This window comes from Parasteatoda tepidariorum, chromosome 10 (genome assembly GCF_043381705.1).
Source record: "Parasteatoda tepidariorum isolate YZ-2023 chromosome 10, CAS_Ptep_4.0, whole genome shotgun sequence".
Lineage (NCBI taxonomy): Eukaryota > Metazoa > Arthropoda > Arachnida > Araneae > Theridiidae > Parasteatoda > Parasteatoda tepidariorum.
The window spans coordinates 67,282,609-67,302,425 of record NC_092213.1 but is presented as its reverse complement, the minus strand read 5'-3'; the positions used below and the strand labels follow the sequence as shown (position 1 = coordinate 67,302,425).

At 27.2% G+C, this 19,817-nt stretch overlaps 1 protein-coding gene across 1 annotated transcript in view; it reads left to right on the top strand.

The window, feature by feature from the left end:
* Nucleotides 1–19,817, top strand: part of LOC107447159 (zinc finger protein basonuclin-2) — a 150,570-nt gene that overhangs the window by 5,528 nt on the left and 125,225 nt on the right. The window contains exon 2 of the mRNA XM_021146543.3: nt 9,809–10,014. Coding sequence (XP_021002202.1) covers nt 9,809–10,014 — 206 coding nt within the window. The remainder of the gene's footprint in view (nt 1–9,808; nt 10,015–19,817) is intronic.

Genomic DNA, 19,817 nt, shown 5'->3' with positions numbered 1-19,817 from the left:
TGTTTTAAATATTGAATTGCAAAGAAATAGTTGTGGTTACTGTTCTAAACAACTGTATTTAACAATATAGGAGTAATTGTATTTCTATGTAAACTATTATAAAGAAAACTAACTGGTTACATTTTTTTAAAGAAAAGGTTAGTTGCTTATGAGTATTTTCTTTGGAATAATATCTTGATTCAATAGTTCATAATTTCATCTAAATTGGATTCTAAATCTAAAAAATCCTCATATTGCAAATCATAAACATTTATTGCGCAATCAATAGATATATCATGAACGTAACGTGATTTTATATTTATTACATAAACATTATTTTAACGTTTATTAAAATACTTATTTTTGGCATGATGACTTATTTATAATGAATTATTTATAACAATGGTAAATTGTAGTTTTGTATTTAAAACTGTCGTATGGATGTAACAATACAATACAAGGAATTTTTAAACTGATTTAAACTCTGATTTTTTAAAAAAAACTATCTAACTTCTATAAAAATATAAAAGTCTTTAATTTAGAAAATTTTTAAACTTTAAATTGCATTGTATAAATCATCGTACTTATTTGAAATTGTATAGTATTATTATAGTGCTTGATGTCAGATATTAACTGTAAAAATGTTAAACTAATGTGTTACAACTAATATGCAGATAAATGTATTGATATAAATATAACACTGCCCCTATCTTAAACATTGTTTAAGAGCAATCTTAAAATTCATAGGTATAAGCGAAATGTTTTGTTTTTTCTTTGCTTCAAAAACTTTCTTCACTTTCTTTTTACTTAAAAGCTTTCTTTTTTGTAAGAATAATTTATATAATTTAGTGAAATCTGTAACACGACGAAATAACTAATATCATAGCAAATGCATTTTAATGCATTTTAAATATAAATTTCATTTTTAACATTTAAATTAGTATAAAGATGCAATCATTGATATTAAAAAATGTAACTTTTCTAAATTGCAGATGCGTTATCTGTTGTTAGCTAAATTCTTTATTTCGTTACAAATTTTTTCCCAATTTGCTGATATTTTGAAGCAAATACTTACTGTTTAATTTGCAGTTATTGCATCTTAGACTAATTTATTGCGATTGAATTGCAATTTCATTTCGTCTAAAATAAAAATTTAAAATAATAATAAAAATAATACTAAATAAATTAAAATGTAAAGGTAGTTTCTCAATTTCAGATAAATTTAAAAGGTTTTGTACTATTACAAACCTGATTGGAAAACATTGAAACTGTTTGCTGCCGCAAAACAATTCATACAGAATACAGTTTGGAATACAGGATGGGAGTGTAGATTAACTTATCTAAAGTTGAATTCAAAGAATAAGCTTTTTTTTATTATCCCTTATAGAATTGTGTTTTTTTAGTTATAATTTTTTTTTAGATTTTATAAATAATTTAAATTATTACTTTTTTCGCAGAATTCGTAGCAATATATCATGAACAAAAAAAACAAAAAAATACATTCATAAATGTATATTTATGTAATTTGATTTCATAGTTTCTGCCCTAAAATATTATTTCTTAGAACAAGTATGCGATACATTGCAGTGCAGGTTGTAAAGTTAACACGGCAATGTATCACATAAATGTAAGTATCACTTCATCATCAGTAATTATTAGAAAGAAAAAAAAGTACTCATTTTTTAACGCGTTGTAAATAGAAAAAAATACCTTATCTATCTTTATTTTGTTTGAAAAATTGAATCATAAAAGAAAAAAGGAATAAAATTAAAAAATACATGGCAGCATTTATTTTTTATTTATTTATTTATTTATTTTTGAAATACCTATATAAGATTTTTAAATGTGCTATAACACTATATATGTTCAACAACATTAAAGCGTCCTACCACAAAGGCAAGCGTAATAAGTTATGAAGTTAAATGTCACAAATAATGTCAGACTTATTTATTTTGATTTTAATGGAACTAAAATAACATTTCCTATAGAGATTATGATTGTAATTATACTAAGAAATAAAAGAACTAATGCTATTCGTCAAATTGTTCATGCCAAAGACCTCGGTTCCAACTGTTTTTAAAATGCACATATGCGTAAACAAGATGTTTCTAATGGGTGGTGAATTTAAAGGAACATATTTCGAAGGAATTAAATTATTTATACAGCATATATATATANTATGTATATATATATATATATATATTAACACATGACAAACCTCGAAGCGTTGAAATATTCTTTTATTATTATTGTTATTTTTTTTCAATGTAAGTTATAGATTTACTCTGCGGCGTCAAAGAGTTTGTTCCAAAATGTAAGCATAATTTGAGATAAGCACATTTTAGTAAAATTTGATAGTTTATTAAAATTTGATGACTTAGTTTAGTATTTTTAGAATGATGACAAAATTCAAATGTCCATTACTACATTGATTTTCTCCTTTCGCTCATAATATTACTTCCAAGTTCCTGCTTTGCGATTACACAACTTCTGGTGCATTCAACACTTTTTTATTCGTTATTTTTCTTTCTGCACAAATATATTAAGAATCATTCCCACACAAAATCGATTTCTTAAATTGGCGATAAAATGATGTGACAAATCTTCAATAACTGAAATTCATCTACCCGTGGTACTAAACCAAACAAATGACGACTTTTTATTACATGGAAGATATTCGTCGAAATGAACCGAAAGAGATCGTAAAAATAAAAGCTGAGATGGCGAAAGTAATTATAGTATTTTGGCTGTCTTGCTTGGATGCTTAAATATTTTTAAGGAAGATGTTATAACGTAAGACTTGTATTTGGGAAAAAGTCAACATTCAGAAAACATTAAGAGATTCTCTTCCTTATTATTTATTTTTTATTTTTAAAAAGCCATTTGGGCTCACCTTTTTCTCAGAATTTAGCAATTTTGTTTCAATCAACTTCTTTTTGGGATGCAAAGTTGCTAAGTTGTTATGTATTTGTTACAAGCAAAAAAAGAAAAAAAAATCCCTCTATAAAGATTGATATTTCAAACTGATGATATGAACACAAGATGTGTTTATTTGCAAGAGATCGCGCATGTTATACAGATTCCAAATTGTGTCCTCTAAAAAAAATGTGTCACATTGCCATTGGAATATCAATTTCCTATGTCGATTCATAAATTAACTTGCTGTGTTGTATTTATTACAAAAACGAAAAATCATTTTGTAGTGATTGATATCTCAAACTGTTCTTATAAACACAGTAGTTGGTTATTCACAGATTACGCATAGCAAATTCCTAAACTACGTTGCTAAGTTCCTGTGATGTATACAAGCAAAGAGAAGTTCAGATTGTACGTATTTATCTTCTTTACAGATGCAGACAAGTAATTTTTGTTTAAAAGGATCTTTTATTTAACTTGGCTATTACAGCTTAGCTATGAACGCTTTTTTTTTCCTTCAAAATTTTACTTTAACAAATAAGTTTTACCTAAATGTAAAAAAATAAGTGAATCTGATTTTGATAATTGACAGGTATTTACAGCAATTAGTGTATAATTGTTTTCAACTGCTATTCACTTGTACTAAATACTGTATAACCCACTTAAAATCATATTCAATTAAATAATTAAAAATAAAAAAATAATTAAGAAACGAAATAAAAATCACAGATTGTAAAACTAGTCTTGTTTTTTGCTTGGAGCGAATTAATCTCTTGGCACTAGCTTACTAGAATTTATGGCAAATATTAAAGAAAAATAAATATTATTTTCGAAATATTTCATACGTAAAAATTTTTTTTAACTAATTTCATTTATGTTACGTGAAATCACAAAATTAAAGTCGCAGATTATAAAACGTATTTTAATTTTAGCTAGTATCCAAGTATTCACTTTTCGATAATTTACAAGTAGTTATTGTAACAAACAGAAAATAATTATTATTTTCGACGCAACAAATACTATGTATTATAATCTTATTCATTTTGCCTTTTACAAGAAACCGCAGAGTAAAAGTTATAGATTACAAAACATGCTTCGATTTTGGCACTAACCTAAAAAAATGTCTTTTATGTGCGACCAATAATAGCCATGAAACAAGTTATGCGTCCAAATGGACAATTGATGACCGCTGTCCATTTCTAAGCAGAGTTTTGATTGAAAAGGAAAACTCATTATTGAAGAAGGTCACATTCTTTCTTCAGATATGGGTTCCACTTTCAATAGAGTCTAGGGATCTAAAAGTGGCCATCACCAGCAAACGCATAAACAAAAGAAAGCAAACAAACAAAAAAAAGACTCTTTTTTTTTAATTTCGAAAGCCAGTCACATCTTTCGCCACGCAAATGACAACTATCCGGCACACTTTTTTTTTATTCCTCAGTTCTTTATTTAAGCACAAATGACCGAAGCGTGGTAAAGACCTACGCCACGCCAAATAACAATAATGATATCGCCAACAAAAGTATCAAAGAAAAAAAATTTAACCAAATAATAAAAAAGACGAATTCCAAGTCAGCGAAAATGAAATTACGGAAACAAACAGTCAGTGAATGTTTGGACAAAGGCGCCACAAAAAAATCACAATCACAACTACTTATATGAAAGATATGAAAGATTGGCGCAAGTCCATTAAAAAACTAAGCCATTGAAGCCAACACCTTCAGAAATCTTTGCTAACGATCTGTTTCTACGCAGCAAAAGGACCCAATCTTTTATATACAATAAGAATTTATCTCGTGGAAAAAGAATATGGATAATCCTTTTGCAACCCCCCTAACCGTTCTTCTTATCTGAACAAGAACATGTTTACCTACATCCCCCCCCCCATCTCAAACTTTATTTTTATATTTTTTTGGCCGCGCTGTGAGATGCTTTTTCTTTGAATTTTGGTCACGGCTACTGATCGCGACTTCTCTTTTCTATGTTGCCACCTTCATTTCACAAACAAATAAATAGATCGAGGTTTTGTACAATGAAAAAAAAAATAAATAAATAAATAAAACAAGAAGATAAAATAAATTTTGAGGTTATTTAGTCTCCTTGCTAATTGCCGATTTTTATAAAATTGATAAGACATAAATGCAGTGATCATTTTAGCATTGTATTTTTTATCTTAATCATTTTTACCACACCGGGAGATCTTTTAATTATAAATGATCATTTAATATTATTGTGTAAATAATACGTTCGAATCTTTATTCCTTTAAATGTTATTGATCTGAGTAATTTAAAAAAAAAATTACATGTGAGTCGCGTCAAATTATCATCGCTTGTTATCATTGTCAAATTATCATCGCACTCAAAATAAATTAAGTAAAATTTTTCATGTTGTTAAATTTTGAACAAAAGTGCAGAAAACGCGCTTAAAAAGTAGGTAAGGTAAAGTATGTGAAATCAAAAATTCAGCTGATTCAAATTCTGGAGATATTTCCAGCTAGTAAAATTAAATAAGTTCTATAAAATTACATTTCAAAAATGTTACAAATGAACATTCGAAGCCCAATCAATATGAAAGCAATATTTATCAATAGGAAAGCTACTGCCAATAATTATAGGTTGTTTTGAGAAACTATCATGTTTTTACTATTACTATTATTTCTTTTTTTTTCCTTCGGAACTGCGAGCATCTTTTTGTTTCGACAACGCGAAACTACATAATTTTATTTTCACATTTTCTATTGAAAACAACACTTCTTACTAAAACTCAGGAAGAATAAATATTTTGTTAAAAATATTGTTTGAATATTACTCTTGTAAGTACTGTTTTAAACTCATTATAAATAAATAAGGAAAAAAAAAACGTACTTCATTAGAAATCCATGTGCTGAAATCAAAATGTTTTCACAAATTTTTCCCCTTTGTAAACATTTCATGTCAAACACTAAAACGTCGTATAACTAGAATAAATGAAATAAATTTCTCAAAATAAATTTACTTTTTTTATATTATCAAAACATTAAACAAATCATTTATTATTTAACTCACTGCATCAAATCAAGCTTTATTTTGTTACTTAACGAGCTGAATTTCGTGAACAGTTAGGAAGCTAACTACACCCGATTGGCAAAAAAAGTGTTCACTATAAACATAACTATAAGGAAAACTTTAGAATAAATTGTTATGACTATGAAGTGGCGTTCTAATTTTGGAAGTTAACATCAATGCCGTATATTTGACGACACTTAATGATATGTAATCCAAATGTATTGTCTGCAGCATATGTAGCTCTATAAAGGAATCTTACCTTCATAATCAGTTCCTACTGTTTTCAGCGAAACGAGTTGAAAACTTCTCATTATTTGCAAACGAACTCGATTTCGTTTCTACTCGTTGCTTTCGTTATGAATTTCGATGCATAAATTCGTTAACGAAGTTTTCGCTGCTGAAAGAAAGTGTATTTTTCGAAATGAAATTTTATTTAGAGATTTTATTGAAGAATAGTAATTTATCGTTTGCGCGACAATAAATAAAACGACAACGATAATCGATTATATTCTTAATGAAAGATTTTAGTATTGTATGATTAATTTTAAGAATAGTTTTGTTTTAAGTAATTAAATAATTGGGCCGAAGTGCGTTTTAGTATAATTATGATAACTAAATTCTATCAGAATAAGCAAGAAATTGTTTCAATGTCTCGGTTTGAAGCATGGTAAAGAGAGAGTTGAATGAATTCTTAATTAAATTGCCACTAATCATTATTTGCAAAGGAACTCGATTTCGTTTCTACTCATTGTTTTCGTTAAGAATTTCGATGCATAAATTCATTTAAGAAATTTTCGCTGCTAAAAGAGAATGCACTTTTCGAAATGAGATTTTATTTGTTTAATAAGTGTAATAGCAATTTATCTCTTACATGGCAATAAACTAAACAATAAAAATTAGATATTATATTTTAGTCTTCTTTGATTAATTTTAAGAATAGTTCGCTTTAAATAGTTGATTATTTGAGATAAAGTACATTTTAGTATTATAATGTGTGATTTTAGTCAACAACTTCATTTGTGTTTCAGTTTGTAACACAATATAGGGAACGTTTAATGAATTCTGCATTAAATTGCTACTAATCATTATTTGCAAATGAACTAATCATTGTTAACTAGTACATGAACTCGATTTCATTTCAACTCGTTGTTTTTGTAATGGATTTCGATGTTTGTTTTTTTAACAGTTGAAGATTTTAAGTGTTTAAAAAGTTTAATAGTAATTTATCGTTTGCATGAAAATAATTAAAGCGATAAATAAATATTAATTGTGTTCTTTTATGATTAATTTTGAGAGCAGTTTTGCTTTAAATAATTGGGATAAAATATGTTTTGGTATAATAATGATACTTAATTTATATCAGACACAATTACAATTTGTTTTGTGTTTTAGTTTGCAACTCAATAGGGAGACGGGAAATGTCACATGAGTTTAAATTTTCTGTATTGGAATTTTTTTGTTGTCTCCTTTCATTAATTCTGATTCTAAATTCGTTTAACAAATTGTTACTGAAGAGCCTGGATTTTAAGAAGTAATCAATGAAGTAACGATTCATTTATGTTGAAAAATAAATGAATCGTTTAAAAAGAGGAATCGTAAATTGTTGATCATGTGGCAACCAATAAAACGGCTGAAACTATTTGCATGATTTGCTTATTTGTTACTTATTTAGTGCGGAATTTTAGAATTTTATGATCAATTACATAAATTTTTTTAGGAAATTTAGGATGTAATTTATACTTATTACTTTCTTTTAATAATTGGTATGAGTTACATATTAGCATGATAATAATTGTGAAATTTGTGTTGGACACATTAACGGTTTATTTCGTGCCTAATTTTGCAAAAATAATTCGAAATAAGTAAACCTAAAATTATAAAGTTGATAATTTTTCTTTATTTATATTGTACTTTTAAAATAACGATTTAAATAACTCAATTTAATTTTTGTTTAAATTTCAAGTAATGTTTATTAAACATAAATATATGATAAAATAAATAAATTATAAATAAATAAATAATAAAATAAATTAAATATAAATATATATTATTCCACCATTAGAATTATTTATGTTTTAAATGATAAAAATAGCGGAAATACATGTTAAAATTAATTCCGCTATTTTAGTTATAAAATTCGAGGCTTTAACTCGTTGCATAAGTTTTTATGAACAAAATTGTTTTGCTTCTGGATCCATTAATATAGTTATAGTTTAATAAGTAATGAATGTTGTTTGAGTTTAAATGTATTAACTTATTTAGAAACGAAAAATTAATAAAAACGTGGAAAATATTTTTATTAACGAATGAAAAACCGATAATAATTATTAATTGTTAGTTTCCATTTAAATTTATTTTCTTTTTTATCAGGGTCAAAATTAATTATAGTATAACCTTGATGTAAGATATTTACTCATTCTAAGATAATAAATATGTGTGAATGATTTTAATCTAATTCATTAATGACTTTCTTTTCAAAATTAATTGTCATCTTCTTTCTCATAAAAATTTTAAATGGTAGAATTGTGCCTTTTTTTTAATTTCCTTTCTAATATTATAAGTTATTAAAACTAGCAATTGTTTTAAAACTTAATTGACAGAAAAAAAAGAAAGAAAGAAAAAGTACTTGTTACTTTTTAAGTACTTTTAAGTTGCTTCACTGTTTTTCTTTACATAACTTATATATAAAAAAAGAGTTATAACTTTTCACCCAGCAGTNTTTTTTTAATTTCCTTTCTAATTTTATAAGTTATTAAAACTAGCAATTGTTTTTAAACTTAATTGACAGAAAAAAAAAAGAAAGAAAGAAAAAGTACTTGTTACTTTTTAAGTACTTTTAAGTTGCTTCACTGTTTTTCTTTACATAAAAAAAGATTCTTTACGAAGAAAAAAAGATTCTTTAGAAAGATTAAAAATTCTTTACATTTCTTTATATATAAAAAAAGAGTTATAACTTCTCACCCAGCAGTACTTAGTTACGACTCCTCGATATGCATATGTACTTTCTGTACTCTTCACTTTGTTATTTACTAAACTCTTTATTTAGTTACTATTGTAGTAGTTTTTAATCTTGATTGCATAAGAAAAAAGTAATTGTTGCTCCACTGTTTGTTGACCAAGCATACGAGCTATATTTTTTATGTTTATTTATTTTGATGGGTTTGAGTATTATTGCATCAGATTTTATTTGTTTTATAATTTATTATTTTACAAGTTTTATTATAAATTTTTAACTTAACGTAAAAACAATAGCAAAAACTTTGTTAATGCTCTTTTTATTTATGCATTTTAATTTACAAAAATAAAACAATATATTAACTTCATTAATTTGTAAAATAAATTGTTTAATTATTTTTAAAAAAATATTAGGAAAATATTTATTTGAAATTTCCCATTTGCATTTTGACTAAATTATCCATATTTTAAAACTGCAGTTACATTATTTTTATTACTAATGAGCAATGTAATAACTAAGAATAATACATAAAGATTAATGTAAACAAAGATATAGACAATAAAGAATAAGATTATAAGAATGATGAAACGAGAAATGTATAATGTAATTAAAACCATGAAAATAATAAAGAATAATGTAAAGAATAAAGATAATGTAAGTAATAAGTGAGAATTGAAAGAATAAAGATAATGTTATAAAAAATTATTTCTATATCTTTTTCTAAAGTTATTTCTATAACAAATATCTATTTCTTATTTGTAAAATTTAAAGTAATTTGTAGCAAACAACAAAACTGTAGCTAAAGCTATTTTAAACTATTTTTATTTATTATGTTTAAGTGATTTAATTACCACATTTTTCTTATTTTAATTCGATGAACTGAATGTGAATATGTGTTTTGAAATTTTCCAGGGGACAATAGATACGGAAGCAATACAGAAGGGGGTAAAACCCCCGTTGCAGATACGACGACACTTCCGGCAGAAATAAGTCCCGGTTACGGCATGTGTGTCCGGCCGTCCGGACAGAAGCAGGAGACACCCGAGTCCCAGCAACCTTCGCCAGCGCCAAAAAGCGCCAGCAGTCCTGCCAAGTCCATTGCAACTATCATGGACGTGGTGAGTGTGAACAGGTTTTTGACTATTTGTTCAAAAGAAAAATTCAGTTTTGCTACATGTAACCTCATTGATCACGCTTAAAGAACTCTGTTAAATCATTAATTTTACACATCACTAGTTTTTTTTTCTCCCTTCTCAAGCAATTTTGTTGATACTATAAAATAAAATCAGAAATTAATTTCGATTTTTTCTTCTTCCAAATTACGAAATGCAATATATAAAATTGATATATTTCCCAAGTTATATAATAATTACTGTTATTCGGTTAATTGCGTATATAGATTCTGTTACACGCATATATTTCATAAGTTGTTACAGTTATTCGGCGCATATAGATTCGGTTACACGCATATATTTCATAAGTTCTTACTGTTATTCGGTTAATTGCGCATATAGATTCGGTTACACGCATATATTTCATAAGTTCTTACTGTTATTCGGTTAATTGCCCATATAGATTCGGTTTCACGCATATATTTCATAAGTTGTTACTGTTATTTGGTTAATTGTGCATATATATTCTGTTATACACACATATTTTATAAGTTGTTATTATTATTCGGTTAATTGCTTTCCTTTACTGTATCTTGGTTAAGTGTTCTCTGTTTTTTTTTTCTTTTGACTTAACCAAGCTTAAACGTTATTTTTTAATGAAAAATATAAAAAAAAAAGCTTTTGAATGATGTTATATTAGAATCTTAGAATAGAATTTCAGAAACTAAATCTTAATATTTTCAAATAACATTTAATTGAATTCAGATTAAATAATAATTTTTTCATTACCTCACATTCAGATAATTTATTTTAAGATAGACATATTTATTTAATTTCGTTAAGAAAAAAATAAATCGCACGAATTCAGCACAATTTTAAATTTACCGTATTAGTTTCGTGAATCATTAAAAAAATGAAGTATGTTTATAATTTTATAATTAAGTACAGTGGATGATTTCTCATTTTAGATACCACTTCAATTCATAGTAACCAAAGTTCAATTATAAACTGCATATATTTTTATGACTATTATGTGTAAAACGCGATTACATTTTTGTATTTCTGTACATTTTTTTTTTTTTTTGTATTTACTTCGAAAGTGAAGAAATCGTATACTGACTAAAATTTGTTGAATTATTAAAACAGACTCAAAAATTAAAAATAAAAAAATTGCTCACTCACTTAAGCAGACGAAAAAATAATTATTGTTTTACAAATTTAGTATCAGTTCATTTTTCATAACACAATCAAATAGCCAAAGTAAAAGAAAAAGATGGAAAAAACACACTATAGTCAGCATTGTAAAAATTACTTAACTATACCTACTTTGTTTACTGTGTGATCATTTCATGCATATACATTTTTGCTACAAAAAACCAAAAGTGTGCACAATTTCTGCATAAAACAGTTTTTTAAAACAAATATGAGCTGGAAAAAAATGATCTTATTGATATTGTATTTAAATTAATAAAAGACAGAACAAATACGTTTTCATTTAATTTACTAATTCCTTTGAAAACAACAATAAATAACATTATATATTCATTAACAAGCAATTTACGAATTCTGATTACTTTTTCTAGGCTGTCCATATTATGACTATCCATATATTCTGTAGGGAAAAAAAACTGTCTTAACAGTAAATAAATTTAATAGCAATTTGTAGGCTTTCCAAGCAAGAGTAATTGTAATCATACAAGGTACTTAATTCTAGGTTGGCGTAAATAATATAAAGAGTCTATTACACTCTTCCTGAAGCTAAGCACATAAAAAAGTGGTGGCTAGTCACATAATCTTTAATAAATCTTCCCTCTCGCCAAAAGAGTTTTGGCCCTTGGGCGAGAAAACGATCACCCTAACGGCACGCACACTTCTAGAATTCTCCCAAGCAAAACGACACGTTCTGCGACAAGGGTCGCGTGATTCTCCGGTGTACCCTAGAACATCTTTCGAATTCAAATTTCGAACAAGGTCCGGAGGAGAGGCCTATACTATATGTCATCTGCGGTTTGTCGACAACAATGAGATTCATATCTTGACGAATGCGAGCAATGGGTTTGACTAATAGCCAGATTGTATGACGATTAAATGACCCGCTGGTTGGCTACCGACAAGATTATCGTTTGACTTTTTGCAACAACAACAAAACAAAAAAGATGTGCAGACGATAATGTGAGGGAATATAATCCTAATACGTGAGCAAAATGTGAATTCACTTCAATTCTTGTCGCGAATAATCGTCGGACAATGTTCAGAAAAAGTGAATAGAGTCGTTATCTGATGTGTTATTTCTGGCATTGCTTGATTTATGGTCATTGTTTTATGAATTAACTCGGAAAAGTAATTAAAAACATCATGCATTTGTCGTGAGTGTTAAATTGCTTTTTGGTTTTGGAATAATAAAAGTGGAGAAAGAAAAATACATTGTAAACTCTTTTATGTCGTTGTAAGCAACTGAGTGATACAAGTAATTGTTTTGGTGTAAGTGCGAGGTGTTTCGGAATATTTATTGTTAATTTATTCTTACATATTTATTCAGGAAGAAATTGTATTTCGATCCATTTGCTTACTGATTATGTATGATGTTCCATGACAGTTTTCACTTAAGTGCTATTGTCTGAAAGCTTCCAGTAATTGCCCAATGATTACGTATCTATTCACTGGAAGTTTTACAGTAATTGATTCTTTGGAATTATTTCTATTGACCGCTACTTTACACCAATTTTAATAAATTGGAACATCATAATAAGAATATGGTTGTGATAGACTTTTATTCAATAATTTTAAGTTCATTCCATCAATTTTAAATTTATTCCATTAATATTTTTTTGCTTTTAAGAGGAGTTTTTTTTAATTGTATAAAGTGTTATGGTTTTGCTTGAATTTCTTTTTACAGCTTCTTCGAACTTTATAATGAAGTATTGAAATTTAATAGACTTTGAAAATACAGTGACTATAATAATAATAGTATCAAAAACAATTTTGGGAATTGCCATTGTGTTTTAATATTTCTGAAATAATTTACCAATAGATTTTAAAATTATTTAAAACCAAAAAATAAATAAATGAAAATAATTTACGTAAAAGATAATCTATTGAAAGGAAGAAGATTTTTGAATAAGACACGAATGCAACGCATTGTCAACATTTAAAAGCCTTCATGCGTATAATTTAACGTTTAAATGGCATTAAAGCAGACTAACTCTAACAACATTTAACGCTATAACAACAACTAACTATAGCATTAACATTTACTTATGTCTTATATAAATATTAAACTGCTGTATATTTATGTTTACATACTAACAAGGTTCGATTGATCATTTCATTAAGTTTGTAGTAAATTTAAAATACGGCAAATGGTCAAAATTCAGAAATAGTTTTATCATTATGATAAAATTAATTTTATATGATTTAAAGCGTGCTAAAGCTACTGAAAGTTTAAAAAAAAAAAGTATGCATTGATTGATTTTTGTTTTCCAGTAAGATTCGGTGATTCAACTCGTACGTCCCGAGCAATAACGTATAGATCATAATCAATCACTGACTAGTTCAACGTTGAACCATAATACGGTGCAAACTTGCCGCAACTTCAACAAAGTTTTAAATTAACCCTATTACGGTTCTACTTGAATCACATTATTGTATAATCAAGTTTGAGAAGTAAGAATAACTTAGTTCAAGTTAGGAGCATATCAAGGTTGCACCAAATTTGAACGATATTATGGTTCAACACGCTCCAAATTCACAAAATTGTAATTTTGTTGCATACCTATAAAACCCTAAACCAGTTGTGTAAACAATATACATTTTACGTACGAATCATCTGACATTGCATAGTCCAGTTTATATCATCTCTTCTCTCAACACTCTATAATTATGGCTTAATTTATTTAAATTTTTTTAGTCGGTTTAGACAAAGTACTTAAATATGTATATATGATTATTATTATTCCAAAAGCGTTAAATATTTTTTATTGTGTTATTTCGGCATAGATATTCCGCTCTTAATTATAAAAACCAAAATAATTAGAGAAATGTACACTGAATAAAAAGTTTATTCCATTAATTTAGTGCATCCGGGCGAGGGAGAAAAGATTAAATATATAAGAGTTATTTAAGCATTGACTATGCGTTCTTAAATATAAACGAAAATAATTTAAAAAATTGATACTGAATAAAAAGTTTATTCTATTAATTTAGTGCATTGAGACGAGAGAGCAGGTGTGAGAATACCAAATAACAATAAATCCTCTTTCGGCAACAACAAGAAGCAAGGGCGCAAACCAGCCAGCCGTTTCGGGATCGAAGCTCTTAAATAAATCCCTATGGCCCCCAAGGGGGCCCCAAGTGGGGGGAGAGGTATCGCCTAGGGTCCTCTGTGGTCGACCACTGACCACTGGTCAAAGTCAGGGGTAATTAAACTTGGTGGCAACTTGATAAGGCTCAGGCACAAACCCTTTCTTTTTGATCCGAGGCTGCTCTTCTAATGTCCTTCCACTAATCAGGGCCCCGAGGGGACGGAGAAAGGATGGAGGGGCGATAATGGATGACCGAAAGTTTTCTCTAGTTTGCTTTCTTTTCCACTTTACTTGAGGTCATTCAAGAATAATTTTTTTTTTTTTTTTAACTCCTTCTTCGAATTTTCTATTTATGTAGTGAAATAAAATTTGATTTTTAAAATCAATTAAATCAATTTAAGTTTTATACTATCTAAATTAACCCATAACTTTCAATAAACTTTTTTACATTAATACAATTTTTTTAATTCAACTGGACAAAATGCTTCAAATTCAGTCGAATCTGCTTAAAACCTCTTTTTTTTTTATTTCTAAGGAAAAATAAAAATAATTGTAGGACAGAGACGTGATATCAATATTAAAGCCATCAAATATCAGATTAAGTATGATTTTAAGAAAAAGTTTGCTAAATATTTGCTGAATGCAAATCAGTTAAATAATAAATAGTTAAAGCTCTCATATTTTTAGATATCCTATATCTCATATATTTTTCAGTTTAATATTGCTTATAAGTTGTATAGTTCTTTGGATTCAATCTTGAAAAGCAAAAACCTGATTAACGAAAAGTTTGATGCACGTTGCCGTTGATAAAGTACAGAAAAGAACGATTAATGTCAAATTTATTTTGAAAATTCAATTTATGTGAGCTTACGATGGATTTTTTAAACCGTTTCTAAGACTGGACTAGATCCTAGTTGGTTAGTATTTTAAGAATAATTTTTCTTTCCGAAATTTGGAGATTTTGAAACTTTATATTTTTCGTTGTTCTATATTTGTACATTGAACTTGCTTGAACTTATTCTATGTAAAGATTAGTTATGGAATAATTAAAAAATAATTTCCAAATTATTCAAAACCGTTGTTTTCCTTCATTTATCATTCTAAAAACAAATTGTGAAAATATTATGTAGGTAATAAAAAGTAAAAATTAAAGTAAAAAACCATTTATTTTAAAAAAAACTATAACAAATAAATTATTGTAGCTCTCCAGTATTTAATATATTAAAAAATTGCTTCAAACGTAGAAAAAAAGAAGAAAAGACAAGAAAGAAAAGCGATGTTTTTGATCAAATCGTTTTCAATTTACTTATTTAAAATGATTTATATAGTCATTTTCCCAGTGACTTTCTTATTTTCTCAATTGAACTTTTACTCGTACAATGTAAGTTTCAGTTCTAAAATTGTTGCGTAAAATTTATATTTATTACTGTACATTTCTTTTAGAAAAAGATACAGAAAATATTTCTATTCATTTTGACTAAAACAGGAAACGATCCAATTTTTTTCTAACTATGTAATAAGTTTTCTCAATAATGATTCCCTCCAAACGATTGTTATCATCTAATTACTATCACTTTCATTCTTAGAAAAAATAGTAAAATATTTATTAGCGAGTAACTTTCCTTTCATCATCTGCTCATAGAATAAAAAACGTTCTAAATAGTTTCAATTTTCAATTAGCTAAGTAAAGTCTATATTTATGGCACTGCATTGTTTATCAAAAATGTAAAAGTAAAAAATTATCCATACTTAAACAATAGCAGAAAATGATTTCAAATATTTTTTTTTTTTTAAAAAAACTTTCGAATCAGTTTTCTCAAACGATTTCCACCTTTTCCTCCAAACGATTGTTAACAACTAATTTCTATTACTTTCAGGCTAAAAGAAAAAAGTAAAATATTTATTAAGGAATTACTTTTCTTTTATCATCTGCTCGTTGAATGAAAGTTTTTTTTTCACCAGCTTATATTAGACACATCGCCTAAAGCAAGTTTTGGTGGAAAGCTGCATTGAGAGTTAATCCACCAATCGGGCACTTTGAAGTTTGTTTTAATGTCTTCTTTAGCGTTGCCTATGACAGGTCTCGTGTCATCAAAATCTTTTTATGGGGCCAAAGACACCCTAAAATGTATATCTTCTTCATTGTCTATTTTCTCCCCACCGCGTTCCCCATCCCGAACTTGTCCAGTTAAGGAAGAAGTTAACCTCAATGTTTCCCCTTTTTCTTTAGTGTTCTTAGAATAAAAATAAAATGTGTCATCTTAACATAAAAAAATAAATAAATAAATAAAAATGATCTAACATTGTCCTCAAAGTAAGTTGTTACCGTGTATTATATTTTTCGTTTCATTCTATTGAGTTTCGTAGACATTAAAAAATGTTATTCTGAATTGATAATAATCGGATTAATTTAGACGATAAATTTTTTTTGAAATATCATTTGCATAAATTTTTTGTTCTTCATTTTCTCTTTCCTTTTTTCATTGATTATTTTAAGTAAATACACATATAGAAAGAGCTGTCCAAACACAGGCTGAACTAGATCGCTTGCTTTTTATCAATCAATCTATTACAGCATAATATGACTAAGGGATGACAATGAGATGCTTCCCCTTAGTTCACTTTTGATGAACTGTTAGTGATAGAGATGTCTTAGTAGACGTCACACATCACGTGCCTGACTCTTAGACATGCATCAATGATCAATCGGTTACTAGTAGCAATAATTTGATTAAGAAAAGATTAGTTTGATTAAACCTTATGACTTTTTGTAGTGTTTACACGTTATTTGTGAAATTATGTTTTGTATTTTTGAGAAAAGAATGTAGTACATTGATTGTCTATATTAATATCATTAAAATTGTCAATAAAAATCAAACGAAATTAAAAATTAAATTCATAGGAGAATTACAGTTATTCTCGTACGTATCAAGTCCTTGAGGTCATTGAATACCACAATTTTATGCCAATTGATAGATTAACAGCAAGCGAGTAATTTATTCATATGCAATATTGTTTTAAAATTTCGTTTTATTTCTTTTCGGAATTTTTTCAGAATTTAAAACTGATAATCAACAATGATCAAACCAATAACAATCATTGATCACGTAGATGCTAACTTACTCTTTTTTGTCAAGTTATAAGGTGTCAACTTGACAAAAAGGCCTACTGATCATTGATGCATGCTTGTTTCATCCGGAAAATTCAGAAGTGTGAATTCTAAACAAATAATTTGCTCAGATGAAAATTTTGAAATTTCAAAACTCTAGTTAAATGCAAGTATTTGTTTAAAATTGTATTGAATAATAAAATAATTTAACATAACCAGAATTAAGTATGCTAAAATAAGTTGATAACCATCTGACCTTCAAATTAGGATTTTGGTCTTTTTACCATGGCAACTAACTGATTTCACTTCATTTCATTTTTTGAAAAATTAGAGTGATCTAATTGAAGAAAAAAATCCATTTAAACTCAACCAAATCCTTCTAAGTGCTTAAGGACAATAAATTTTTGAAACATGATGAATGAAAACATTTTTTTTTTCAAAGAAAAAAAAAGTTCACCTTCTAAATCTGATTTTAAAAATATTTATATTTTTTAAAATCATTAATTTTAAAATCACTAATTGTTTGAATTTGTCTTCAGTGTATTAATTTTTAGTAAGAGAAAAGTGTGACCTTACTTGCCATTAAATTNATTTGATTAAGGAAAGATTAGTTTGATTAAACCTTATGACTTTTTGTAGTGTTTACACGTTATTTGTGAAATTATGTTTTGTATTTTTGAGAAAAGAATGTAGTACATTGATTGTCTATATTAATATCATTAAAATTGTCAATAAAAATCAAACGAAATTAAAAATTAAATTCATAGGAGAATTACAGTTATTCTCGTACGTTTCAAGTCCTTGAGGTCATTGAATACCACAATTTTATGCCAATTGATAGATTAACAACAAGCGAGTAATTTATTCATATGCAATATTGTTTTAAAATTTCGTTTTATTTCTTTTCGGAATTTTTTCAGAATTTAAAACTGATAATCAACATCAATGATCAAACCAATAACAATCATTGATCACGTAGATGCTAACTTACTCTTTTTTGTCAAGTTATAAGGTGTCAACTTGACAAAAAGAAATTTTGAAATTTCAAAACGCTAGTTAAATGCAAGTATTTGTTTAAAATTGTATTGAATAATAAAATAATTTAACCTAACCAGAATTAAGTATAGTAAAATAAGTTGATAACCATCTGACCTTCAAATTAGGATTTTGGTCTTTTTACCATGGCAACTAACTGATTTCACTTCATTTCATTTTTCGAAGAGTGATCTAATTGAAGAAAAAATTCCATTTAAACTCAACCAAATCCTTCTGAGTGCTTAAGGACAATAAATTTTCGAAACATAATGAATGAAAAAAAAAAAAAAAATTTCAAAANCAAAAAAAAAAAAATAAATAAATAAAAAATAAAAAAATTCACCTACTGAATTTGATTTTAAAAATATATATATATATTAAAAATCATTAATTTTCAAATCACTAATTGTTTAATTTTGTCTTCAGTGTATTCATTTTTAGTAAAAAAAAATAAAAAAAAACGTGACCTTTCTTGCCGTTAAATTAAATTTATTCAGAAAGATAAATTCCTTCTGAATATTCTGAATTAATATTTATTTTTCATTTATTTATTTATTTATTTTTTTTTTTTTATGTTAGCAATGATAAAAAATTCTCAGTTTCTTGTTAAATTTAGAACTTTTTTTTTCGTTAGAGATTTATTCACCAATTAAAATGTTCAAGATTTTAAAACTCGGAACATTTTTTCAAAAAAATAAATAAAATAAAATAAAAACATGTCTTCTGGTAATTGTAAAAAAATAAATAGAAATAAAAGAACAATTTTACGGAAGATTCTATGAGTGGAACCTCCAACGTGGTCCAAAAGAATCAGTCACGGTTGCAGCTCCGTAAGGAAAAAGACAGCGGGACCAACGCAGACGATAAATTATATCACCGAGACTTAATTTGAAACCCTGAAGCACGTAATCGCTATTATTTTGCGCTCGCAAAAACCCTCCCACCCTTCCCACTTTGTTATAAGATCGTCTGCAGAATTACAAACTATGCCGGCTACGCTGCTTAGGACAATTCTTTTTCATTTTTATTCATTAGAACATTTTTTTGCTGTTGTTCTTTTTCACTCGTTCACAGACTGCTATTATTTTCATTTTAATTTGAAACACACAATAAGGGAGGATGGAATGGAATCCTTCCATTACATTCTACACGAATAGAGAGAATGTTCCAACACCTTCTCATTTTTTAATCTGATTCCTTAGGACATTTCGTTTGGAAAACGTGAATCGTTTGCAGATCGCTTCCTCGTTTTTTTCCGAGCATTTTCTGTGGTCGTTTGCAATTGAGTTTTAAACCATTCTGGGCGTGGACGTGTCTAGACGTGTATCAATCGTAATCATAACTCACTAGTCCATTCGCGTGTT